Below are 26503 nucleotides of genomic sequence, written 5' to 3' on the forward strand. Positions count from 1 at the left end.
TGCCTCAGCGTGGGGCTCACAACTCAGAACCCCGAGATCAAGAGTCGAACGCTCTACCAACTGAGCCAGCCAGGTGCGCTGAGGTGTGTAAGAATACTGAGAAGGAGAAGGACACCAAGGATAAGAAACTATTCTTTATTTTAGACAATATCATAAAATTTTTTTCACATTCCCCCCACTTGTTAACCCTTAATCCTCATCTTCTAGTTGAGAAAGAAGGCTTGAGAGAGGGGCGAGAAAAATCATAAAGGGTAAACTTAGCAGCACTGACAAGGTGCTTCCCTCTGCACAGCTGTCGTCTGTCACTGGCCTTCTGCACAACCGTCTTCCAGAAAGTGCTGATAGGTTTTCTCAGGGGGGAGGGGGTGGGGGGCTAAGATGTCCATGCTCACATAGTATGGGAAAACAGTAGCTAAAGGTTAGTTTTTTTATTGTAACAGGAATTCTCAGTCCTTAGTATTCTGACGTGAGTTGATTTCCAACAGGAGAAAAGGGGTGTGCAATATTCCCCAAGCTTTCTGAGCAAATAATCCTTTTTTTCATCAAATACATCAGAAATAGTTTAGAGTGTACTGTAAATATGGTTTTTTGAGATGGGAGTTAGAAAGCCTGATCTCTTCCCATTCTTCCTCCCACTGTCTGCTAACAGCAGCAGCAGAGTGACTCTCGAATGCAGACCACTGGCCACACTGAGAAAGGGACAAGTTAGTCAAGGATGGAGTGGAAGGGACCAGCCGCGTCCTCACTCACTTCTGCTTGTACATTGTTCAGTTGAAGTATAGTTGACACACAGTGTTCTGTCCGCTTGTACGTTTTTCTTCACTCCCCTAAGTTAAGCAAGATGTACTCCATCCCCCACCCCCTGCCACCTTAAATAATCCAATTGGGTGCTACTTCCCCCCTTTTGTGACAGAGCAACTGATTCATCGCTACCTGAAGAGACAAAAGAGTGCTACTGAGACAAGATGGTGGCCCAGCAGAACAGGTCAATGCTAAGACCACAGGAGACAACATACTGAGAAAAGAGGGTAGCCTCAAGGAATTATGCAGAAATACTATCTAAACAATACTTTCACAAGCACTGATTGAATCTCCACCAGCAAAACTTAGAAAGCATTTACGGTCACCTCAAGCCTGGATGCTGGCTGCTTCTTGGCTTGAAATGTGGCTACGCTTTCCTGAAGAAGGTGTCTGCCCTTAGACTCTAATTGCTTTAGCTTCAGCCTCTTCTGGGCACAGTTCTGACACTGATCTGCAGCAGACTGTCCTAAGATAGCCTGACCACATTGAGGGGTTGTAAAATAATCTCCATGCACGGTTATTAACTGATTAAACTTGCATTCAACACCATATGCTGATAGGATGAGGCAAAGGATAAGATTTGAATCTTAGATCTCTCTGTGCAGGGCATGTTAGGTGATAACTAGAGGGAAGGATTGATTGCAAGCTGGATGTGAGCTCAGGCTTAGGCATGAAGGGAATGGTCTCCTACTGACTGAGAAGCGCCAGGGGCTCCCTGGGCTCTGGTGCAGTCTACAAGGGTTTCACTCCAGGAAGGGTATGATATGGGCATAAAACCACTCTTGAGACAGTTGCAGATGGTCCCCCTCCACAGCCAGGAACACTAGCTGTCCTGCACTGTCCATTTCCTTTAGCCCCAGGCGGTCCTGCAGAGAGAGAGACCATAATTAAGAGGCTTTATGAAAAGTTTTACAGTTAAAAAGTAAAGAAACAGAATGTTTGAAATACATGCTCAAAGTGTAGTATTTTCCCTGAGTAGTAGTAAAATTTAGAGGTGTATTGTTGAAAATGCCAAAAAGGATACCTCCCAGTTTTCTTCCTGAGCATTCAAAACATATACGTAACTGAGACTGTCATCTACAGAGTTCTATATTCGGCTTTCTGAAAAACCTCCTAAAGCTTCTGGAGGACCACCTGTGTGGGTGGGCAAGCCACGGACAAAACTGCCTCAAAAGGTCAGTCAGGTGAGACTGAGCCAAAGACAGAAACATGTTAGCTTAAAACATATCTAACCCTTCGATAACACACCCCAGACACTTTTCATATCCCGCAGTTGAGAATGGCATTACCCCCAGTGCCACAGAACAAATATGGCTGAGAGGATGAGCAGCTGACGGAGCCGGAGTGCTGCTTCTGCTGTAGCTACCAGCAGTCTGACTTCCACAAGAGGGAAGTTCTTAGTTGTAATTTCCAAAACTCAACAGACCCTAGCTTCCCTTTTCTTTGATCTCACCCAAGCTGGGCCACCAAACGCAGGAGAAAAGCCAAGAGAGGAGACAACCGGCCTGCGAAACTACTCAGAAGAATTTTAGTAGAAGGCAAGTGGTGCACATAGCACTTGTGCCTTTTGGGAGGGTCCAGCTCCAATATACATTCCGTAGAGTGTGGAAGGCCCCAGAACTAGAGGTAGTGAAATGGTGTAACCTCTGCTTGAGAAACAGGGCCTACAAGCGCTTCCTCCAGGCTCCTGCAGGAGGACCTCCCCTCATCAGTGCTCTAGTTTAAAAACAGGACTTCACATCTGTTCGAGCTTTAAAGTTAACACCTCTCCTGTGTTTTCACAATGCACGGGGGCTTCTTGGATGTGCAGTCTGCACGTCAGCAAAGGAAGCCAGTTCTAAACCTTTTTATCAGAAGGCAGAAACTGGAGATGAGGTGACCTTTGTACGTACTTGAAAACCATGAGGTACAGGTCCTTCATCCTTCAGGATGTACATTTCTGTAAATCAGCGCCTGATATGCTGGCGTCACGATCAGCACCCTGACAGGCCTCACCCGTATCAGACCAAGTCAGGGGCCTCTGAGTACCTACTTGCTCTGGGGTGTACAGGACAAGCTGTATCACCAAAGAACCTAGCAGCTTCGGGAACCAGGAGCTGAAAAAGACAGGACCTCTCTCCTCTCCGGTTACCTGGGTGTACAGAGTGCTCTCCTGCAAGGGGATGGTTTCCTTGGCTTGGCCACTTCTATAAAATCCGAACCACTGCAGGAGAGGAGGGAGAACAAAGATCAGACACACAGCACGTACTGGCTAGTAGCTAAGACTACCAACAAACGGTATCACAAAGCTGTAGCAAAGAGTAAAAATAGAGTACGTCTTGAGTCATCTCTTTTTAACGGTAGATCCTGAGGGATGAGTTAATCTTTCCCAAGAGCTTTCCAATTGCACAGAATTCCTTTTTCCTACAATTATGGAGCACCTACGCTGTGAAAATCTTTGTGCTAAGTCTGACATTTGGAGATAAATATATATTGTGGTCCCTGTTTTCTACAGCTCCAAACACAGAAACAACAAACAGCACAGGGATCAGCAAACTTTACTGTAAAGACCAGATACAAAATATCTTAGGCTTTAAAGGCCACATGAGTGCAACTACCCAATGCTGCCATTCTAAACAAAAGCAACCATAAACTATATAAAAAATGAATATGGCTTTAAGAAAAAGTAAAAATGAATATGGCTCTATTCCAATGAAATTTCACTTATGGACCCTGAAATTTCAATTTATATAACTTTTGTCATCAGATATACTTTTTGATTTTTTCTACCCATTAAAAAATGGTTCATGGGCCCTGCAAAAGCAGACGGTGGGCTGGATCTGGTCAGCAGGCTGCCGTTTGCTAGTCCCTGGTGGTCTGACATAATGTGATGATTCTGCAAAAGAGGGAGCAAAGTCAGCTTGGAATAGGGATGGCATCCTGGATGGAAGAAGTGACACTTGAGCTTGGCCTTGACAGACGACCTGGAGCTTGTCAGGTGGAGAAGCCCAGGGAAGGGCACTCTAGAGACTGAAAGGCATGAACAAAGGCACGTAAGAGTAAAAACACATGCCAAGTCCGGGGCATTTCAAGACTTGATCCTAGAGTATATGAAGTAGGTAATGAGGGAAGATTAGGTTGGAAAGATAGGTCAAGGCAGACCTTGAATGCCAACCTCAGGGATTTATAGACTTTGGGCTGATGGTCTGGGTCACACAGGTCTCTTGGAAAATGTGATAAAAGTTATAGATCTTTCCTCAGAGAATGCCACTACGTAATCTTGCAAACAATTTCGGGTGTGGGGGGGTGGCCCCCAGTGTCCCATTTGTAGACCTCGAGTAAAGAAGCCCTGCTCTACACAAAAGGTGGTGGAAGGGACTGAAGGTTTCTCCCGAGCAGGCAGCTGTATTTTAATGCCATTTACTCCTGCGGTCTCCTGGTGTGGTGTGGCCTGCCGACACAGCATCTCACCTCAGAGTCCACAGGGTCCACAATGGAATCATTGAGAAATTTCACCATCACAAACTTCTTCAAGGCCATCAGGTTCTTCTTGTAGGACTCATTGACACCCTGGAGGAAAGGCCAGTAGTATTTCAGAGACAATATCGTCAGGTTCCAGCAGGGATGTTAAAGCCTTCCAGTGCTCTGGCCTCCCCAACTCTGGGCCACCGTATTTCCTCCGATGATAATGAGCTGCTCTTCCAGCTTCCGGCCCAGAATTTACCTTCTACAGCCTTTTCTTACCATCCCATCTGACTGGCAATGCCCCCACCAACCACAGTCCGTCACCGCATTCCACAGGCATCCGTCACGTAGGTTAAAAAGCAAGTACCCAGAGAGAGCCAAGGCAAAATGCAAAACCACACGTTCTGAGTGGTTCTGCTATATACTCTTCTGTTTCTTTCCCCAGCACCCCTCAAATTTCATTTTAAAAAACAAAAACAAAAACCTCCAGATAAGCCCAATATAAATTGAGCCACTGAGTTTACCAGAATCTCACAAGCCAAGTTCGTGCCTGGGACATACTCGGTCCCCTCTGCAGTCTCTCTTCTAAGTAAATCTCACTTCTGAGAAAATCTGACCCCCACCCCCCAAGGGACCCACTAGGAAGGCTTCCCTCAGTAAGACAGCAGCTATGACATGCCACTTCAGCCAGCCAGCAACCTACTGAGCTTACCCTGCTTCTTCAACACAAGTAAAGGAAAAGACCTACGGGAAGAAAGCCAAATGAATTTCAGCCTTCCTAAAAGGAATTGAAACTCATAAGCACTGCCTCCCCAAAACAGAACTTCTGTTTCCCAGGGTCTGTCCAGGATATTCTGGGTAAACAGTCAGAGCTGATCGGTTTGTGACGCCCCGAAAGCAACATGAATGCACGGCTAGAGCAGCCTGGGATGGGTGCTTACCCTCTCCTGATTAATATCTGCCAAGAAGATGCTGTGGTTGCGGTACATGTCCTCCTTGATGGGGTCGTGCCAGTATTCGGCTTGCACCAGGCTGCAGGGAGGAGGAATGAATGAATGAAGGTGACCGAGCTGCGTGTCAGTCAGCACGCCGGGGGCATGCCCCTGTGCACAGCAGACTGCATTAGGAGACTTCAAAGGACAAAACTTCAGGGCCACCAAGCCCCAGGCCTTGCCCTTAAATAGGGCAGACAAAACTTCCACTTACGAAAAAGTTCCCTAACGACACGCCGGAGGTTTAATAGTGCTATGCAGCACAGCACAGAGTCCCACAGATTTGGGAAAAGGACTCATCAGTCTCAGTTCCCCCATTGGCCCTGAGCCTTATCACACTTCCGCCTCCGGGTCACGGTGGCACATGCTGTCCCCGCCCACAATCCCACCTCCTCCCCCCCCCCCGCCGCGGCTTCCTATTCATCCTGCAAGACTCAGCTATCACCGCCTCTGCATCCAGCCATCCCTCTCTCCATCCATCTGGCCACCCTCAGGCTGGGATGGAGGTCTACCCCTTCGATCGCAAAGCATTTCTCCTATTGTTGAGTGATGACACTAGTTTTCAGGATTCTGGTATGTCATGCAATTTCTACGGACAAAAGGTGGGGCTTTGGCATTTACACTACTATTTCAGAGAGGTGTTCACATGCTTCTCCTTTCTCTCCAGTCTCTCTGCTCTCCCTCCCCTCCCCTGCCTTCCCTCGGGGCCCTTCCCCATCCACACTGAGCCCTTCCCGAGTCCTCCCAGCAGGTGCTTCCACGGGGCTCCTGCATCCACACAGCAGCATTTCCACTAAGAGAAAGCTGAGCACGGACCTCTGGGGAAAGGAGGAGTCGGAACACGGGTGGAACCCTGTATCCCACGCTGGCAGGGGAAGAAGAAACATTTGGACAACAGGAGCTCCCCAGCCTGAGTGGAAGAGGTGCCCAGAGGCGGTGGTCCAGAAAGCTCCACCCAACAGGGCAGGATGGTACAAAAGCCCAGTGGAACCAGCTACGGCAGACATGTCGGCGCTCCTCACGCCCAGGGCGGGTGCGACTGAGGTCAAAAGAGGCCGCAGCCAGCCTGTCAGCAGTCACAGGGACGGTCTGTCATCTGTTTATAAGTGGATGTGAAAGATTTCAGTATTTAGTTTCACTGATTGTGTCAAAAGGTGACGAACTCCGACCGTTTAGAGAATACTGCCATTGGCACTGGGCTTGTCCCTTTGTTCCAGCCCTGCTGTCGCTCACCGGGTGCGAGCTGGCTCCCTGGTTCTCCCCCCAAGGACTACAAGCTCCTTCAGCAGCGACGCTCCGGCGCCGCAGATGCTCAGCAGGAAGGCTCTGCCGAGTGGAAGGGAGCGATTTGGGGACGCCAGACAAGCTCTGAAAGAAGTCGGCTGGTACTGAGGGAGCGAGCAGAAGGGAAGGCCGTATGGTTAGGAGAACAGGGGAAGAAGCTGCAGGAGTGGGTGGTCAACAGTGTCCAATGCTCGCCAAGTGCTGAGCGCCGGGCGCACACACGTTCACACAGGTGGCCAATCCAAGTTTCTTCAAAAAATGTTCAGTGACTAAATACAAAGGTCTTTGGACCTTGCCAGACGAGGTTCTGGTGACCCAGAATTACAGCAGGGAGCCCAACGGCTGAAAATGAAAGAACCAACGAAAGCAGTAGTCGTGGGTCACCTTGCTGTGTGAAAAGGAAACAGAGCTAAGAAGGGGCAACAGGAAGAAACGAAGGGCATTTTGTTTTGTGAGAAGCCCGGGGCACCCGGGACGGCGAAGGGGAAGGGCCTGAGGATGAGCTCAAGCGGGAAGTGCTGGGGAAGCAGACAGAGAAGAAACATGCGTCTGTACTATTCTCTCCTTGTCACCAGGGAAGGGCCAGTTTCAGAGGTTTAAGTAACGCTCTCAAAACTACACAGTCGACGGGCGCCTGGGTGGCTCAGTCGTTAAGTGTCTGCCTCCAGCTCAGGTTGTGATCCCGGTGTCCTGGGATCGAGCCCCATGTCGGGCTCCTTGCTCAGCGGGAAGCCTGCTTCTCTCTCCCTCCCTCTGCTGCTCCCCTTGCTTGTGTGCTCTCTCTCTCTCTCTCAGTCAAATAAATAAATACAGTCTTTAAAAAAACAAAAACAAAAACTACACGGGTTGTGTCATCAGTGCTCAACTGGTTAAGCATCCAACTCCCGGTTTCGGCTCAGGTCGTAACCTCAGGGTTGTGGGATCGAGCCCTGCATTGAGCTCCACGCTCAGTGGGCAGTCTACTTGGGATTTTCTCTCTCTCCCTCTGCCCCTCCCCCTGCTTGCTTGTGCATACACACTCGAAATAAATAAATAAAATCTTTAAAAAAGAAAAACTACACAGTCATAGACAAGGTAAGACAGGAGCCTAAATCTGCCCAAGTCCACACTCTTCCCAAAGCAGCCCATTCAAGGGGCAGTCAGCAACCCAGAAACCGTACCCTTTACCCCTGAGGCCTGTTCTGGCCACTGTGGCTTCGAGAGAATAATAGAAATCTGTGTACAGCACTTACTGGGCCTATTCTAAGCACTTTACATACATTAACCTATTTAATCCTGACAAGAATTCCATTGGGAAGGCACTATTTTTAGCCCCCTGTTTATGACTGAGGCAACCATACCCAGAGTGATGAAGTGGCTTGCCCACGGTCACACTGCTGGGAGAGAACAGAGCCCAAATGGCCTGGCAGGCAATCTGGGCCCAAAAGCCCTGCTCTTAACCACTATACATACCACCACCTCTGCTGACCATGGCATGCCCACAGCACCAGCTCCACAGCACACAGCCCTGGCCTGGAATCGCGGGCACTCGCCTCTCGGAGCCGGATTCTCCCAGGGTTGTCGTGAAAATTAAGTATCAACTGTAAAGCTCACTAAGGTGTCCACTCCTGGCACAAATTCCACAAAAGGTAGTGCTGTCGGACCGGTCACCATCCTATTCTGTTCCTCCTGCCCCTCGCTCTAAATCCAGCCGCCGCCGCCGGTACAGTCTGCACGGGGAGATGCTGTTCCACGTCCTAGCACGAGAGGAACAAGAGCCTGATGGAGAGGAAAGGAAATGCAGAAGCAGATGTGCTGAGGTGATGGCCAAACCTAAGGCATTCTAACCCAAATCACAAGATGATTTCTGGTAGAATCTGACAAACTTATTTTATTTTATTTTATTTGACGAACTCATTTTAAACTCCAGATGAAACAATAAAAGTCCAAGACCAGCCAAGACTTGAAGAAGAGCCGTGTAAATGTTGCTATAGTAACCAAAGCAGACTGCGCATGGGGTAGAGACAGACAAATAAATGAATGGAACAGAATAGCAGCCCAGAAACAGATTGGGCATCGAAAACCCCAGGTAGATGAAAAACATGAGAATCAAAACAAAACCTGAAAAAAAAATCAGAAGAAAATATGAGATCGGAGAATAGCTTTGTGCTTCAGTCCTAAGGACTGATGAAGTGGCCTGAATCCAAATTAGAAGCTGCTACACCTGATGCTGGTTTGGACACTGTGAATGTACCTAATTCCCCTGAGCTGTACACTTAAAAATGACTGAAATGGCAGATTCTGTTTTATATATATTATATATATGTTTTACCATAACTTAAAAAAATCAATAATATGCCCCAAACCAATGAATTATACACCCTAAAGGACAGAACTGTATGGGATATGAATTAGATCTCAATAAAACTGCCTAAAAAAAAAAATCTGCTGTACCAAATGAAAACACCACAAATAAAATTAAAAGATAAGCCACAGGCTGGGAGAAGTTAAGTGTAATATACCTAACAAAGAAAGGCTTGATAATCCTAATATAGATGCACGTGTGTGTACATGATACTTATACATCAGTAAGAAAAAGAGCGCCCAACAGAAAAACAGGCAAAGACTAGAATAGGCAATGAATAGGCAATTCACAGAAAAGAGAGACCCGAGTAGCCAACAAACACGAACAGATGATCGAGCTGTCTAACAGGACGCGCAGACTGGAAAGCAAAACCATCCCACACACCTCTGCCTGGCAGACGCGTAACAGACACAGGATCAAAAGTCAGTAAGACTGGAGAAAACGGCAACGCTCACACTCTGTTGGTGGGAACAGAAATTGCTACAACCACCTTGGCAATATCAAGTCAAGTCTAAAATGCACATGCTCATCATTGTAATCACAGTAGCTAACACGCACGGAGTGTCTCTGAAGTACTGTTCTAAGCACTCTATCTACATCTAACTAACTCATGTAACCTCTACAACCCATGAGGTAGAACTTCTGCCCTATTTTACAGATGATGAAACTAAGGCAGAGAGGTTAAGAAGCATTCCCCAAATTACCCAATAAATAACTGAGAGTCCACACGTGAATTCCACTAGTACATAAATTCTTGTTCAGGGATTGCTAGGTAATAGAAAATACGTATACTGGTCTCCAACCCCGGTTCCTGGCACAGAGCTCCTGAAACCCTTGTAATTTCCTAAGTGATAAAAGCACTAGGAGCATCTTTTGTTCTAGTGAGGTGGCTCTGGGTGGGCTCCTGGATGGTTCCTGGATGGGGCTGGTCACCAGAAAGACCAAGCCTCCATCTGAAGCTTGGAATTTTCTGCCCTGCTCCCCATTTTCCAGAGAGGGGAGCGGGCTGGAAATGGAGTTAGTAACTGATCGTGCTTACGTGAAGAAACCTCCATAAAATTCTAATAGTAGGGGTTCAGAGAGCTTCCAGGTTGGCAGACACACCCACACCAGAAGGGTGTGCACCCCAGCTCCCGTGCTCAGGACCCTCCCAGGCCTTGCCAATGTATCTTGTTCATCTGTGTCCTTTTTTTTTTTAAAGATTTTATTTATTTGAGAGAGCACAAGTGGGGGGGAGGAACAGAGGGGAGAGGAGGAGGAGACTCCCCGCTGGGTAGGGAGCTCGCTGCAGGGCTCCATCCCAGGATCCTGGGATCATGACCCGAGCCAAAGGCAGACAACCAACTGAGCCACCCAGGCGCCCCTCATCTGTGTCCTTTATCATACCCCTTAATAAACTGGTAAACATGTTTCCTTGAGTTCTGTGAGCCACTCTAGCAAATGAATCATGCCTGAGGAGAGGGTCATGGGAACCTCCACCTTGTAGCCACATCGGACAGAAGTTGTGGGTAACCTGGGGACCTACTACTGGTGATGGGCGTGTGTGTGTGTGGCAGGGCGCAGGCTCGTGGGACTGAGCTCTTAATCTGTGGGATCTGACGCTATCTCCAGGTAGTCAGTGTCAGAACTGAGTTAAATTGTAGGACACCAGCTGGTGTCACAGAGAACTCCTTGGTGTGGGGGAAACCTCCACATATTTGGTGACCAGAAGTGAAGTGTCCTGTGTGAGTACAGCAGTGGCGTAAAAGTAAAGGAGACATGCAGCAACACAGGCTGGGCTTTTCAACACAAGGATGTTCCCTCAAGGTTGTTTGCTAGAGAAACTAGAAATGCCGAAATGTTTGCTATATGGAAATCAATACACGGTGGCGTAGTCAGAGAATACAGAATGCCAGGTAGCAGTTAAGAGGAATGAACTAAGGGTGCCTGGGTGGTTCAGCTGGTTGAACGACTGCCTTTGGCTCAGGTCATGGTCCCAGGGTCCTGGGATTGAGCCCCGCTTTGGGCTCCCTGCTCGGCGGGAAGCCTGCTTCTCCCTCTCCCACTCCCCCTGCTTGTGTTCCCTCTCTCACTGTCTCTTTCAATTAAATAAATAAGTAAAATCTTAAAAAAAAAAAAAGAGGAATGAACTAGATGTATATATGTAACCACGTTATTGAACATAATACTGAGTGAAAAACTCATTTGCAGAATGAAGTACACAAGACATCCATAACATAACATTTTATATAGACAAAATAAGGCTATATATTGATGGAGAATATATATGTATATAAATACACAATTTTTTTTAATGGACAGAAAGGATCTATTACTCTCATTCCTCGACAGTGGTTGTCACTATGGAGGGCGGGCAGGGAATGGAACCCGGCAGAGATGTGTAAGAATTCAGTATTATCTGAAATGTTTCAGTTCTTAAAATATCTGAGGCAAATATGACAAAATATTAATTTTAGGTCTTAGATGACATTACTCTACTTTTCTGAACACTTGAAAAGTGCCGAAGTGGATGCCTCAGTATTTCCAGAATGGGGAGCGGCGAGCTGAGGACGAAGGTGTGGGGAAAGCGGGACAGCTGGGGATAAGCACACCGTGAGAGCCATTGGGGGCACAGGCCCCGGCAAGCCCTGGGCACGCAGGGCTGAGGGCCACGGACCAAGGACAGGGCCACCTGGGAGAGCAGGGCGGGCACAGGGAAGAGGAGAGGCCAAGGCCAGGCCGGCACTGCTGTACTCACTGTGGCAGGGAGGGGAGCAGTGAGTGGGACAGCGAGGAAACCGGAGCAAGAAGAAACCCAAGGGCTACCAGTATCTCAAAGGAGAACTAGAGGGTGGATTTCTACATTCACGAGGTGAGAGAGGGCTGTCACGCTCACCATTCCTCACTGCTGCCCCCACTGAGCCAGGAGCAGGTGCTGGAGAAGTCCCTCCTTAGTCCCTCCTCACTGGCTTCCCAGGGGACTAATCCAATTCACTTTGCTAAGGTTAAATGATCTGAACAGTGCAGAAGACACCTTCTGGGGGTCTCTGCCTAAATCAAAATCAACTGTCCCTCGTCTGGGAACTGCACCCTTCCCCGGGCCCACCTTCTGGTTACAGGGGCGGGTACGGTTGGTACGGTGTGGTCTCACTTGTTGGTCGAAGCCAGTGATGGAGATCTGACCTGAGCTGGGACATGGTCCCTTCCCCAAGACGCTGGACTGGGACCGAGAGATTCCAGCCCCTCCTGAGATAATATCCTAAGCAGACACAATGAAAAACTTGGAAGCTGGGGGCGCCTGGGTGGCTCCGTCGGTGGAGTGACGGTCTCTTGGTTCCAGCCCAGGTCATGATCTCGGGGGTCATGGGATTGAGCCCCAAGGTGGGCTCTGTGCTCAGAAGGGAGGCCGCTTGAGATGCTCTCTCTCCCTCTACCCTTCCCCTGCTCTGCAGGCACTCTCGCTCTCTCCAAAATAAATACATAAATCTTAAAAAGCAACCAACCAACCAACCAACCGAGAAGCTGGGCAAGGCCACCTTTCACCGGTGGGGGGCCAAAGAGGCTGGTGAGCATGCAGAGGCAGCAGCAATGCCAGTGGGAGACAGACCCAGCTCTTGGTGGCTCCCATTTCTTGATTCTAGTCCCTCTGAAACCCTGGGTACCAAAAGACTATGAACTTCTTTAAAAATTTACTTTGGTTGGATGTGGTTATTTTCCTACAACCAGAATCCTCCCTGATACAGAGGGCAGCCTAGGACCATACTGCCAGAAGAACATGCTCTCCTTCCGTCTCTTCCCACCCTCCCCACCCCCTTTGCGCCTCTACCGGGGCTACTTGCCTTTTTATTTTTATTTTTTTAAGATTTTATTTATTTGCGAGAAGGAGCGCACAAGCAGGGGAGCAGCAGAGGGAGAGGGAGAAGCAGGCTCCCCGCAGAGCAGAGAGCCCAACGTGGGGCTCCATCCCAGGACCCTGGGATCATGGCCTGAGCCGAAGGCACACACTTAACCGACTGAGCCACCCAGGCGCCCCATACCCGCCTCTTTAAAACTCATACTGGCCATCTGCTAAAATGAGATATACAGGGGCGCCTGGGTGGCTCAGTCGTTAAGAGTCTGCGTTCAGCTCAGGTCATGATCCCAGGGTCCTGGGATCGAGCCCCACATCGGGCTCCCTGCTCTGCGGGAAGCCTGCTTCTCCCTTTCCCACTCCGCCTGCTTGTGTTCCCTCTCTCGCCGTGTCTGTCAAAAAATAAATAAAATCTATTTTAAAAAAAAGGAGATATACATATAAATACAAAGAACTTTTAAAAAGAAAAACCAACTCCATAAAATTAGAAAAGTATCAATCTGTAATTGAGCCACCGAGAACTCGGAAAGCATTTCCCAGGGAAACCATGTTATAAATGCTGAGCTGTATCCTGGCTTGCCAGTCTCATTCAGCTACAACATTATGAAACTTATCTCAGGTCATTCCACTTCTCTCCATCTCACCCCAGGATCCACACCACCGTCACCTCTGACCGAGACACTGTGACAGCCCCCTGCTTTTGCTCTCTCCGCTTTCCAATCCACTCTCCACAAAGCAGTGGAGACCATCTAAAAACATGAATCAGGCCATATTATTCCCTTGCTTAAAACCTCCCAACAGTTTCTCTTGATGTTTAGCAGGAAACCCAAATGGCCGATGTGACCTTCCCGTCCTTGAGGTATCACCCCTGCCAACTCCCGTCTATCACTCAACTTGTCACCGGGGCCTAGAACAAGCCAAATGCGTCCTAGGATCGGGCCTTCATGCCTGCTGCTCCTGCGGCCTGATGGCTCTTTCCTTAGCTCCTTCCATTCTTCTCATCCTCCAGACCCCAGCTTAAATACCTCTTCTCCGAAGGCCTTTCTGTCCAGAGTCGGTACCTGCTCCACACTCCTCTCCACCACTGCACCCCGTTTACTTCCACCACAGCTTCAGCACAATTAGAGGTGACCCAGTGCCTCTGTTTGCTTGCAGCTCCCCTTTCCCCACTGGAATGTTCTTTCATGGAAGCAGGGACCCTAACTGTCTTATTCTCCGCTGTACCTGCCAGACCTACCACAGGGCCTGGCGAACTGCAGTGCAACATTTGATGAAATTATGAATGAAATACTTTATAACTGCAACCGAAAAGAGAAAACAAAACCACAGCAATGCTTATAAATATAGGAAACAGGTAGCTCAAGTTGAATAAGTATTTTAAACATGGCATCACTAGCAGTAATGGGCCCATCTGCCTACTTACTATGAGCTGAGGGCCCTGCACTGAATCTCCGTGCGGGAAAATACTACAGCGAACCTCATGCTGGGGATGAGGAGGAGACTCAAAGACACACCAGGTCACGCAGCACGCGGTGTGGAACGGAGTCTCGCCAACACCTGCCCAGAAAGAGGGTCTTTTTTTTTTTTTTTTTTTGGCATGTCTGAAGAAGCCTTTATTTTCCCTTCACAAGCGGTTGCTCCTTAAAGGTTCGGCACTGAACTCTAGGATGGAAATCACTTTCCCTCCGAAAACTTCTAGCAGGCGGTGCTACTGAGGGGAGTGCGCGGTCATTGGAACAGACTCTGGGCGGCCTCCCTGGGGCCCACTCTTTCTCCTGGTGCTCTGAGAGGGCACAAGGGGACACCTCCATGTGAGGCTTTGTTCATTCCTTGCCCTGACCACTTAGTGAGCCCTTTCCAGCTGGAAACTCATGTCCTGTCGTTCTGAGACATTTTCTTGTATGTCATTTCTTTGATAATTCCCAACCACCCTTTTTCCTCTGGGCTCTTTTCGGAACTCCTAACAGGCAGATCCTGGACTTCCTAAATGGCTCCTTTAATTTTTTCAGTTCTCTACTTTTTTTTTTTTTTAAACCTCTTTGAGGTTTTTGTTCTCATTTCTAGGAGATTTCCTCAAGTTTATATTCCCATATCACTTTCACATTTATTTTGGCTTTCTTATTTTTAATTGCCAGGAGCTCTTACTCTCCGATTGTTGGTTTTATTCACATTCTTTTCCGGTGCCACAGATGTAACTGCTCATCTCTGAAGATAATAATTCTAGGCTTTTTTTTTTTCTTTTTTAAAGTTTTCTTTGGCTCCTTGAATTGTCGTATTTTCCTTCCAAGTTGCTTTTTACTTTTTGTTGGTTTCAGTCTATCTTTCATGTTAGAAGCTTTTCTCAGATGTCTGGCTGGGGTTCCCCAGCTCATGGTTCATACTGAAATGAGGCACTACAAAGCTAATTGGAGGCTCCTCGTGCAACAACAGAGCTTACCTCCTGGTGGCTTCACCTCACGGAAGTCAAGAACAATCCTGATTTACTCCAAAACCTCAGCCTGTAGATCTTTTCTCTGGGGCCAGTCAGGTTTTCCAGAGATAGGTCTGCCAAACACCAGCCTAGCAGATAATAAGCCTAGTGGCTATCATTCTGGGAGCTGAGTGGGAGGAAAGGCGAGGGGGAGGGTATGGGTTTTCAGTGTGGTGTCTCACCACCATCCTGTGCTTATTACCTCACTCTTGTACTTCTCTACTTAAATTGCTCCAGAGAATAAATTTTGCTTCTCTTGTCATAGTGGGGGAGAAGCAGTAACTTGGATGTGCACTTAGGGGAACTGGCAGTTTGATCATTCCTTATATAGAAATAATTTTTTTTCGACAAAAAGTCCCATTTTTAGCTCCATGCACTGATCTCTACCTTCCAAAGGATCTTATGCATCTAATTCCTGACCCTCTCTGGAGCTATAAAAAGTGAATCTGCTCCCTTACTGTCAGTGCATCCTTCAGAAACTAAAGGTTTCAGCTTTTTTGGCTCTGCTGAAACAGTTACCACTCATTCATCTGCTTTCTGTCTTTCAAAGACATGTTGATGTCTTTTATTGACTCGCCTCTCCTTTCCTGTTCTCTTGGCCCTTGTGGGTTTATCACTTTTTATTCTTTGGCTACCGGGTTATTATTACAGTTTAAGGAGGAAGTGAAGACAAACACATCAATCTACCCCTTTTAATCAGTACTTAGTGTTACTGTCTCCTCCCCATGACTGCTCATTTCTAGTCACTAATAATTCTGATTGCCAGGCATTGTGTTTGGTTCACAAAAGAAACACAAAGAAAAGGATGAATTTTTCTGAGGCATCTGGGCAAGAGTTAGAAGAATAATGAGTAAAGAATAAAAAACAATGAGGGCACCTGGGTGGCTCAGTCAGTGTCTGCCTTCGGCTCAGGTCATGATCTCAGGGTCCTGGGATCGAGTCCTGCATTGGCTTCCCTGCTCAGTGGGGAGTCGGCTTCTCTCACTCACTCTGTGCTCTCTCTCAATCTCAAATAAATAAATAAAATCTTAAAAAAAAAAAAAAGTATCTTAGTTTCCTTCACTGACCATCAGGTGGCACTACTGACCTAACACAGCTCTGTGGTTCGGCGTGCGGCCAGTGGGTGAGAAAGGAAGAGCAAGTTGCAGGTTGTTTACACATGCAAATCAGGGGCAGGGCTGGACCTTAGAAAACGGCTTAAAGGAAGTGCTATATTGAAGAACTGTTATTAGACAAGAATGATACACTTGGAAAACCTGTAGGATAGCTGCTATAGCCATACTAGTTGATCCCAAATCTCAGCTACCATCTAGAATACTCCAGACCTACTGAATCCAAATTAAATCCCTGATCCCAGGGATGGAGCCCTAGGATCCATTTTAAATCAACGTCCCAGAGGTTCTGATGTATAATTTAAGATTGGAAACAACTGAAAAGAACAGGCTCCAAAAGGGATACTGTTGTGTGTGTGTGTGTGTGTGTGTTTTTAGTGGAGGTGGGGAGGGGCAGAGGGAGAGAGAGAGAGAGAATCTTAAGCAGGATCCATGCCCTGTGCAGAGCCCAATGCAGGGCTCAATCTCATGACGCTGAGATCATGACCCAAGTCAAAATCAAAAGTCGCATGTTTTAACTGAGTCACCCAAGAGCCCTGTGATTCTGTATAGTTTTAAAACACCCAAACATATCTGAGCAGTGGGGACACTGACATAGAAGGCTAACCCTTTGCTGCTGACAACCCAAAGAATCTGTCAAAAAGAAAAAAAAATTAACATATAATGTATTATTTGTTTCAGGGGTACAGGTCTATGATTCATCAGTCTTATATAATACACAGTGCTCATTACAACACATACCCCCCCAATGTCCACCACCCACTTACCCCATCCCCCGGCCCCCTACCCTCCAGCAACCCTCAGTCCGTTTAAGATTAAGAGTCTCTTATGGTTTGTCTCCCTCTCTGTTTTTGTCATTTCATTTTTTACTCTCTTCCCCTATGATCCTGCCTTCTTAAATTCCACAGATCAGTGAGATCATGTAATTGTCTTTCTCTGATTGACTTATTTCACTTAGCATAATACCCTTTAGTTCCATCCATGTCATTGCAAATGGCAAGATTTCTTTTTTGATGGCTGCATAATATTCCTGTGTGTGTGTGTGTGTGTGTGTGTGTGTGTGTGTGTGTGTGTGTGTGTGTACATACCACAAACATACCACATCTTTAGCCATTCATCTGTTGATGGACATCTGGGCTCTTTCCATAGTTTGGCTATTGTGGACATTGCTGCTATAAAATTGGGGTGCATGTGCCCCTTTGGATCACTACATTTGTATCTTTGGGGTAAATACCCAGTAGTGCAATTGCTGGATCGTAGGGTAGCTCTATTTTCAACTTTTTGAGGAACCTCCATACTGTTTTCCAGAGTGGCTACATCAGCTAGCATTCCCACCAACGGTGTAGGAGGGTTCCCCTTTCTCCACATCCTCGCCAACATCTGTTGTTTCCCGACTTGTTAATTTTAGCCATTCTGACCGGTGTGAGGTGGTATCTCACTGTGGTTTTGATTTGGATTTCCCTGATGACAAGTGATGTTGAGCACTTTTTCATGTGTCTGTTGGCCATTTGGATGTCTTTGCAGAAATGTCTGTTCATGTCTTCTGCCCATTTCTTGACTGGATTATTTGTTCTTTGGGTGTTGAGTTTGGTAAATTCTTTATAAATGTTGGATATTGGGCTTGGTACTTTCTTTTTTTCTTTAAGGTTTATTTATTTATTATTTATTTGTCAGAGACAGAGAGGGAGGGAGAGCATGAACAGGGGGAACAGCCAGGCAGGGGGAGTAGCAGGCTCCCTGCTGAGCAGGGAGCCCGATGTGGGACTCGGTCCCAGGACCCTGGGATCACAACCGGAGCCAAAGGCAGACACTTAACCAACTGAGCCACCCAGGCGTCCCTGGGCTTGGTACTTTCTAAAGGCTCTTTTGTTTTTTAAAAATGGAAATTTATTGTGTTGTAATTATATTCTTTCTATATTAAAAAAAAATACCCTCAAAATAAAACCCCTCCCCAGGGGCACCTGGGTGGCTCAGGAGGTTAAGTGTCTACCTTTGGCTCAGGTCATTATCCCAGCCCCACGTCAGGCTCCCTGCTCAGCAGTCTGGTTCTCCCCCTCCCTCTGTCCCTCCCCTGCTCATGCTCTCTCTTGCACACTCTTTCTCTCTGGAATAAATAAAATCTTTAAAAAAAAAGCCTCCCTTCCTTTTTTAAAATTAATATTAGAGCAGTTTTAGGCTTATAATATAACTGAGTAGACAGCACAGAGAAATTTATGAAAAGCCTCTCATGTGCATATCACTGGCCACTACTCCTGAAATCTGCTGGCATGAAAGTCAGCATGATATTTTCATGCAGTGACAGTTCTACATCCTTTTCAGCTAACCATACGTACCGTTCTTGAATAGCTTTGTTGTAAGCCCCAGCATTCAGTGTTTTCCTGATCAGGTCACAGATGTGAGAGCTCTCCCCTGGGCACCGAGGGAGTCCATAAACACCTACAGCAGAAGACAAAGATCCGTTCCTTCAATAGCGGTGTACTGAATACCTACTATGTGCAAGGCACGGTGAGGAACACAACAAACCAGAGCTAGCCTCTGATCTCATTCATTTATTTCTCAAGAAAATAACATATTGAGAATTCATACCATAGCCAGCTTCCCCCTGGTGCTCCTTTTTCTTGATCATAGTTCCCATTACCTGTATTTATTTACTTGCTTCATTGTCTATTTCTTAGCCCCCCCCCCACTAGAAGGGAAGTTTCCTGAAGACAGGGAGCCTGTCTGTTTTATTTATAGATTTTCAATAAATATTTGTTGACTGAGTGAATGATAAAGTTGTTTTTACCAATTTGCATTTGAATATTACTTGTGTTTTTAAAAAGTATTTTTTGGGGGTGCCTGGGTGGCTCAGTCGTTGGGCATCTGCCTTCGGCTCAGGTCATGATTCCAGGGTCCTAGGATGGAGCCCTGCGTCAGGCTCGCTGCTCCACGGGAAGCCTGCTTCTCCCTCTCCCACACCCCCTGCTTGTATTCCCTCTCTGGCTGGGTCTGTCTCTGTTAAATAAATAAATAAATAATCTTTAAAAAAATAAAAAATAAAAAGTATTTTTGGGGGCACCTGAGTGGCTCAGTCAGTTAAGCGTCTGCCTTCGGCTCAGGTCATGATTCCAAGGTCCTGGGATTGAGCCCTGTGTCAGGCTCCCTGATCAGCAGGGAGTCTGTTTCTTCCTCTGCCTCTGCCCCTCCACCCACTTGTGCTCTCTTTCTCTCAAATAAATAAATAATATCTTAAACAAACAAACAAAAAGTATCTTTCTACTTGTTATCTTACTTCATCCTCTGAAAAATTCCCACAAAATGGGAAAGGCCTTCTTTCAGCTTCCCTCATCTGCGAAAGGGATTTAAGGTACCAAATTACTTGCCCATCAGCAACAATTAATGGGGTGAATCCAATTTCCTGATTATAAGGAGAATCCTTCTGCTCCTACACTATGCCACCTGATAGCTATATCCATGAGAACAGAGATAAAAGTTCTATCCCAGGGCGCCTGGGTGGCTCAGATGGTTAAGCGTCTGCCTTCGGCTCAGGTCATGATCCCAGGGTCCTGGGATCGAGTCCCACATCGGACTCCCTGCTCCTTGGGAGCCTGCTTCTCCCTCTGCTTCTCTCTCTCTCTCTCTCTCTCTCTCATGAATAAATAAAATCTTTAGGAAAAAAAAAGTTCTATCCCAAAGATGCACCCTTCCCCGAAGTATGTAATTCTGCCTCAACAGAAAACCTGTTGTTTTTCAAAGGATTTAATTTCTACTGTTAACTTTACAGACAAAAAAAGCTTAGATGCTACTGTTTGCCTGAGTCTAAATTCAATAAGACATCACCAATGTCAGAAAACAGGAAATGCAAGGCACCTGGGTGGCTCAGTCAGTTAAGCATCTGCCTTCAGATCAGGTCATGATCCCAGGGTCCCCCAGGACCTGGGGCCCCACATGGGTGGGGAGCACTGCTCAGCAGGGAGTCTGCTTCTCCCTCTCCCTCTGCCCCTGCCCCCCGCTCCTGCTGCACACGCCCGTGCATGCGCTCTCTCTCTCAAATAAATCAAATCTTTAAAAAAAGAAAGGAAAGCCTGTTGGCCCTTCCTGACTCCTCAACCAGCACCTGCCATGTAGCCACAACCACCGCACCTGCAGGAAATCATGCCAATTAAACAGGAGAGAAGCCGCAGGCAGTCCACTGGTTCACCTGTGATCTTGGCTTCTAGAATCTGAAGTCTCTTCCTATTCCTTCAATTCTGGCTAGTTTATTATAAGCCAGAAAGATGGGATTTTCCAAGGATGGCTGCCTTCTTGTACAAATAGAGCTGCTGGAATGTTTTAAAATCAAGTGGTCACATGGATTAGAACGGAGAAAAAAGGGGGCAAACAGGCCAAAGTTACCTTGATGTTGTCCCCCAACCGAGATCAGATTGATCATGGGAGGTGATGGGCATCTCTGAGCCACTGCCCTCCTGGGGAAAAAAAGGGATTATCAGCTCCAGCTGTCAGATAAAAATGTATCATCAACAACCAACTTCGCAGATTAAGCTACTTCATCCTCTGTGAATCCCCAAAGCCACAGAGTATCCAGATTTCCCCCGATATGGCCAAACGCAAATCTTTATTCTTAATCATAGAAAATAAATTAAGTTCCATAAAGCTTTTTACATGGAGATATTTTAGAATAGCTTTCCTTCCAAGAATAGACAAAATGCTCAAAAGAATTAAGAGTGGATCTACCCGAATATAAGAAAAAAATCAATTCCATGTAAATGGAATGATCGAACAGAAAGGGACTTACAGAAATTGGCCTCCCTGGGAGAATCCCATAGCATTGTAGCCTTGCTGCAATTTAGGATCCTTAGCAAGAATCTGACACACTGTTGTTACTTGGGAATTGACATTCAAGAAGAAGCTGTTCTCCACATCCTAAAAGAGAAGCCACAGAGAAAGGTCGGGATGAAAACCACCAATGGCATCTTCCCTAAAAGGCCAAACTTATTCAGGTTGGAATCCTCACATAAGCCACTCAAGAGTTAAAGTATCATTGTATGACCCGCTGCTAAAAATGCAAGGCAAAGCATTTTAATAGTACATTCTATGAAATCAGTCAGCAAACCTTCAAAGGAAGAGCTGTGAAGGGCCTTACCTCCATCAGGGTCTTCCCAATCTCTAAGGATAAGACATAAATTCCTGGTATTTTCTTCTCAACCATTTTTTTAATAGCACCCATGCTTAAGGGATTACAACAGCTGTCTCCTAAACAACAAAGACAATGGTAGATACTCGTGAGCCAAAACATTACACATTTTTTTTTAAGTTCTATACTTCAAAAGGGCATTATTAATGTGAAACATACGGAATAGGAGAAAATATTTGCAAAACATATACCTGATAAGGGTTTAATACTCAGGATATACAAAGAACCCTTACAACTCAACAAGAAGTTAATCTAATTAAAAAATGGAAAAAGGACTTGAACAGACCTATCTCCAAAGAAGATATACAGATGGCCAACAAGCACATGAAAACATGCTCAACATCACTGGCCATTAAGGAAATGCATATCAAAACTATAATGAGATACCACTTCATACTTACTAGAACGGCTTTAATAAAAAAAATTAATTAAAAGATGGAAAGTAGCAAGTGTTAGCAAGGATGTGGAGAAATAGGAACCTTGTACATTGCTGGTGGGAGTGTAATATGATGCAGCCACTGTGAAAAGTTTGGTGGTTCCTCAAAAAGTTAAACTTAACAATTACCACATGATCCAGCAATTTCACTTCTAGATTTCTACCCAACAGAAATTAAAACATGCCCACACAGAAACGTGTACATCAATGTTCATAGCAGCATTATTTGTAATAGTTAAAGGGTGGAAATGACCCAAATGTCCATCATTGGATGAGTGGGTAAACCAACTGTGGTATACACACACAGTGGAATATTATTCAGCCATAAAAAAGAATGAAGTACTGACATGCTACAATGTGGATGAACCTAAAAAACATTATTGTACGTGAAATAAGCTAAACACAAAAGGTCACATAATGTATGATTACCTATATATATACATATTTATCCAGAATAGGCAAATTATCTATAGAGAAAGAAAGCAGATTGGGACATTTCCAGGGGGTGTTGGGAGCGGGGAATAGTGTGATTACTTAAGGGGTACCGGTGTTTTCTGGGGCAATGAAAAAGCTTTGAAATTAGAGAGAAGCAGTGGTTGTACAACCTTGTGAATCCACTAAATGCCACTGAATTGTGTATTTTAATATGGTTAATCATGGGTTATATTTGTTTCACCCCAATTAAAAAGAAAGAACATTTTTTGCTTGGCTCATGTTTATCAAGTAATAACAAACTTCAAAAGCCCGTACAATGTAACTAGGACACCGAATTCACAACCGAAAAATAAGCAGAGGTACATATTACGCTCCCTTATCATCTGGAACATTTGGGGTTAATCAACTCAAAAGCACTCAGGAGTCAGACTTGAAGGCTAGCTAGGACAGGGAAAGGCAAGTGAAGCACGTAGGACACCAAATTTGAGGAGGTACTCACTCACAGGTTCGTGCAAGTGCTGACCCTAAACTTCTACAAACTAGAGAGTGAGTGCCTTCTTAAATTTTGCACTGTGGGGGCCTCCCTGCCTCCCTCTACTCCCAGTCCTATTTCCTGTTTCTAGGAACCAAAACTAAAAACTGGAAGTGAAGTGACCAGCCACTCAATCAGAGAAACAGGCTGAGGTCATTTCCCATTTTGAGCTAACTCATCACATTTCTAACCTGAGAAGAAGCTTAAGAATTCATTTTTAAGGGAAAAGCTAAGGCTTAGAGCACCTTCTTTTTCTCTCATAATAATTTCTTTTAACTCTACTGCGATAGCCCCAGAGCCCAGCACACAGTGCTGAAAAATCTGTCTATATTTGCTGACTCTAATTCCTCTGAACAGTTTTAACTCAATCCAATAAGGCTGTCATCCTCATCATGTTCCCCAACCGCCTTGGTGAAGGTCATTAGTGATCTCCAAATTGCTAAATCCAATAACCCATTCTCAGTTGCCCTGCCCATGAAGTTCCATACAGCTGATTGCTCCCTTCCTCTTGAAACATTTGTATTGGACTCCCTGGACATTGCACTCTCCTGACGTTCCTCCACCATCACTGTCTCCTCAGCTCCCTTCCACCTCATCTCCTCAACCTCCAAATGTTGGCAGTGCCTCCCTCAGGGCTCAATCTTGAGACCTCTTCCCTCCTGTGGACACTCATGCCTATGATCCTGCCCAGTTTCATGGCTTTAAATGCCAGCCATATGCTGAAAACTCCCAACTTAAATCTCCAACTCACATCTCTGTCCTACCTTCTGAACTCCAAATGCCTCTACAACATCTCCTGGATGTCTAATGTGCATCTCCCATCTAGTAAGTCCCAAAGTAGATTCTTGATCTTCTACCCACCCCAAATTTGCTGGCCCTACAGGCTTCCCCATTTTGGTAGAATGACAACTTCTTCCTTTTACTTGCCCAGCCCCAAACCCATGGAATTGTCCTTGACTTTTTTCTCTCTCATCCTGAATCTAATCTGTTAACAGATCCCATTGGCTCTGCCTTCAGAAGATATCCAAACTTTGACCACTTCTCAGCATCTCCCATTACTATATTGTTTCATGCCACCACCATCTCTTGTTGAAATGGTTGCAATAGCTTCCTAACTTGTCTCCCTGCAAATGCCTGAAACCTCCCTACAATCTCTTCTTTTTGGATTTTTTTAAGTAGGCTCCCGCCCAGTGTGGAGCCCAACATGGGACTTGAACTCACGACCCTGAGATACAATATATAGCAATCAGAGTGGTCCTTTTAAAATGTAAGTCATGGGCGCCTGGGTGGCTCAGATGGTTAAACGTCTGCCTTTAGTTCAGGTCATGATCTCAGGGTCCTGGGATCGAGTCCTGCATCGGGCTCCCTGCTCCTTGGGAGCCTGCTTCTCCCTCTGCCTCTCTCTCTCGCTCTGTCTCTCATGAATAAATAAATACAGTCTTTAAAAAAAAATAAAATAAAAAGTAAGTCATATCATGTCACTCATGTGCTCAAAACCCCCCAAGGACTACCCATCTCGAATTTTAGCCAACTCCCTTAGTTGGCCCAACATTGGCACCCCCCAACCTAAACCCCCATTTTCTTCTTGCTCACTCAGTTCTATCCCCACTGACCTGAATGTTGTTCCTTCAACATACCAGACATACTTCTGCCTCAGGGCCTTTGCATTTACTGTTCCTTCTACCACCTATCCACATGGCATCTTCCCTCATCCACTTCAGGTCTTTGCACAGATGTCACTTTCTCAGTGAATACTTTCCTGACTTGCTTATAAAATTGCAAGCCCCACCTCCCATTTCTATCCCCCTCCCTGCTTTATTTTTTTTTCCATTGAACTTATCACCATTTTACTTAAAACCTATTATATGTTTTACTTATTTATTTCTTTATAGTCTGTCTCTCCCCCTGGAAAGTTCTGAAAGAGCACAAAGAATTTGGTCTGTTCACTATCTTCAGCATCTAGCAGGTGCTCAATAACTACGTGTTAAATGCAAAAATGAACTACAGGTGCCTAACAAATCTCTATTCAATGTGTCAATGAATAAAAGGTTGGATGCCCTGGTCATGCAGCCACAGCCAGGACTGCCGACCAAGTGCCAGACGCTGCACCCTGACGCCACCGCCCGAAATACCCTAACGCAATGCACGGCTCTCTGTGAGCACTCACCAAAAGACAGTCCCTTCCCCTTCTCCCTTTCCAACGCAAGAGTAGCCCCCCAACTCCTAAGACGTTGGGCCAGCCGAGCGCTGTGCGACCTCGGTCCTCGCTCTACACGCTCGCACTTTGCAGACGCGAGCCCAGGCTAAGGAAGGGAAGGAGTCGCCAAACCCTTCTGACTCTCTTCTCCCTCACTCACCCATCCCATGCCAGATCACCAGCGGCAGCGGCGCGGCCGGGTCTAGACGCCCCAGCGCCCGCGCACCGCAGGACCCCGGCAGGAGAGCGGCGGCCAAGAGCCACAAGCAGCCGGGCGACGCCATCTTGACCCAATCATGTGACCGCGCTCCCCCGGCCTAGGCTCGGCGCTTGCTGGGGCGGGCCGCCCGCTCCACACCTCCCGCCACCGTCAATCAAAACGAATGTGCAGGTTTCTTCAGCGCTCACTGCACATCAGACATTATTCTAAGTGCTTTATACCTGTGAACGGATGTAATCCTCATAACAACGCTGTATACACTTCGCCCCGTCTTACAGGTCTGGACACTGAGGCACTGAGAATTTGGGTAAGGTGCAAAGTTCACAGAGATAGCAAGTTGGTGGGTCCAAAGTTGTTACTGAGCCACAGCACTGTACTACCTGGGAGAGAAAAATGCTCTGTGGAAGGAAGAAAGGAAGGAGGGATTCGGCTCCCTATCAGCAGTGTAAGGGGAGGGATCATTTCTAGCCAGGGCTAATAATGATCAGGAGTGGTCTTTGTTCTGGATGTTGAAGAAAAATAGGATTTCAACAGGCAGAGATGAAATGCAGGAGGACTGGAATGAGCCCAGATAAGAGAGGTAGAAAAGAATGGCGTGGCAGGGCAGCCAGACAGACAGGAACATCTCCTGGATGTGAAAACCACTGGCACTTTCTGGTTTAATTTCAGAGCTGGATGGCTGCAGGAGCCTCTCATTCACCATTCCTTCCCTTTTCCATTCTCCCCTCTTTAATCACTTCATGTTCTGTTGCCTGTTTTCATTATCTCAATCCACTTTCATCCTCTCAATACCCTGTTCAAAGTATTTTTTTCAGAAAATTATCAAAATAGAGAATTTGGTAAGTAAATTAGGATGTATCCACTATACAATGGAGTATTATGAGGCTAGTTTTATAAAGGATAAGATAGATTTTTATATAGCTATATGAAAAATGTCCTCAAGGGCTCAGTCCGTTAAGCGTCTGTGTTTGGCTCACGTCATGATCCCGGGGATTGAGCCCTGCTGCATCAGGCTCCCTAGTCAGCAGGGAGTCTGCTTCTCTCTCTGCCCCTCCCCCTGCTCATGCTCTCTCTCTCTCTCTCTCTCTCTCTTGCAAAAATAAAATCGGAGGAAAAAAAAGTGTCCTCAATATATTGTAGAGGAAAAGCTGGTTATACACCAACCTGAAGCCCTTTATCTGATGCTGTTGGACCTGATGGTTTAGTTGTTACTTGAAAAAATCAATTAAAATGC

The 26503-nt window shown here is 46.3% G+C and overlaps 1 protein-coding gene across 2 annotated transcripts; it reads right to left on the reverse strand.

Moving 5' to 3' along the window:
- Positions 1–114: 114 nt before the first annotated feature.
- Positions 115–25513, reverse strand: PPT1 (palmitoyl-protein thioesterase 1). 2 transcript variants are annotated; one of them, XM_027576886.1, is made up of 9 exons: positions 25491–25513; positions 21399–21508; positions 21051–21178; positions 20651–20721; positions 18610–18712; positions 5187–5277; positions 4252–4350; positions 2933–3004; positions 115–1667 (listed from the first exon to the last, which is right to left on the reverse strand). In XM_027576886.1, the coding sequence occupies exons 2-9, from the start codon at positions 21480–21482 to the stop codon at positions 1545–1547; spliced, it is 771 nt and encodes a 256-aa protein (XP_027432687.1). In that variant the 5' UTR covers positions 21483–21508; positions 25491–25513; the 3' UTR covers positions 115–1544. The 2 variants fall into 2 exon arrangements, with proteins under 2 accessions (XP_027432687.1, XP_027432679.1); XM_027576878.1 differs by lacking the exon at positions 25491–25513 and adding an exon at positions 25210–25345.
- Positions 25514–26503: the final 990 nt, after the last annotated feature.

The sequence above is a fragment of the Zalophus californianus genome, chromosome 4 (assembly GCF_009762305.2).
Source record: "Zalophus californianus isolate mZalCal1 chromosome 4, mZalCal1.pri.v2, whole genome shotgun sequence".
Classification (NCBI taxonomy): Eukaryota; Metazoa; Chordata; class Mammalia; order Carnivora; family Otariidae; genus Zalophus; species Zalophus californianus.

Bases quoted from the DNA above. Each gene is read 5' to 3' on its own strand.
- PPT1 (XM_027576878.1), bottom strand. From the start codon at position 25,333: ATGGCGTCGCCCGGCTGCTTGTGGCTCTTGGCCGCCGCTCTCCTGCCG. The intron at 5,278-18,609 runs GTACGTATGGTT...TCCTCCCTGCAG, and splicing joins AACAAAGCTATTCAAGAACG to CCTGGTGCAAGCCGAATACT. The intron at 3,005-4,251 runs GTGAGATGCTGT...CCTCTCCTGCAG, and splicing joins TGGACCCTGTGGACTCTGAG to TGGTTCGGATTTTATAGAAG.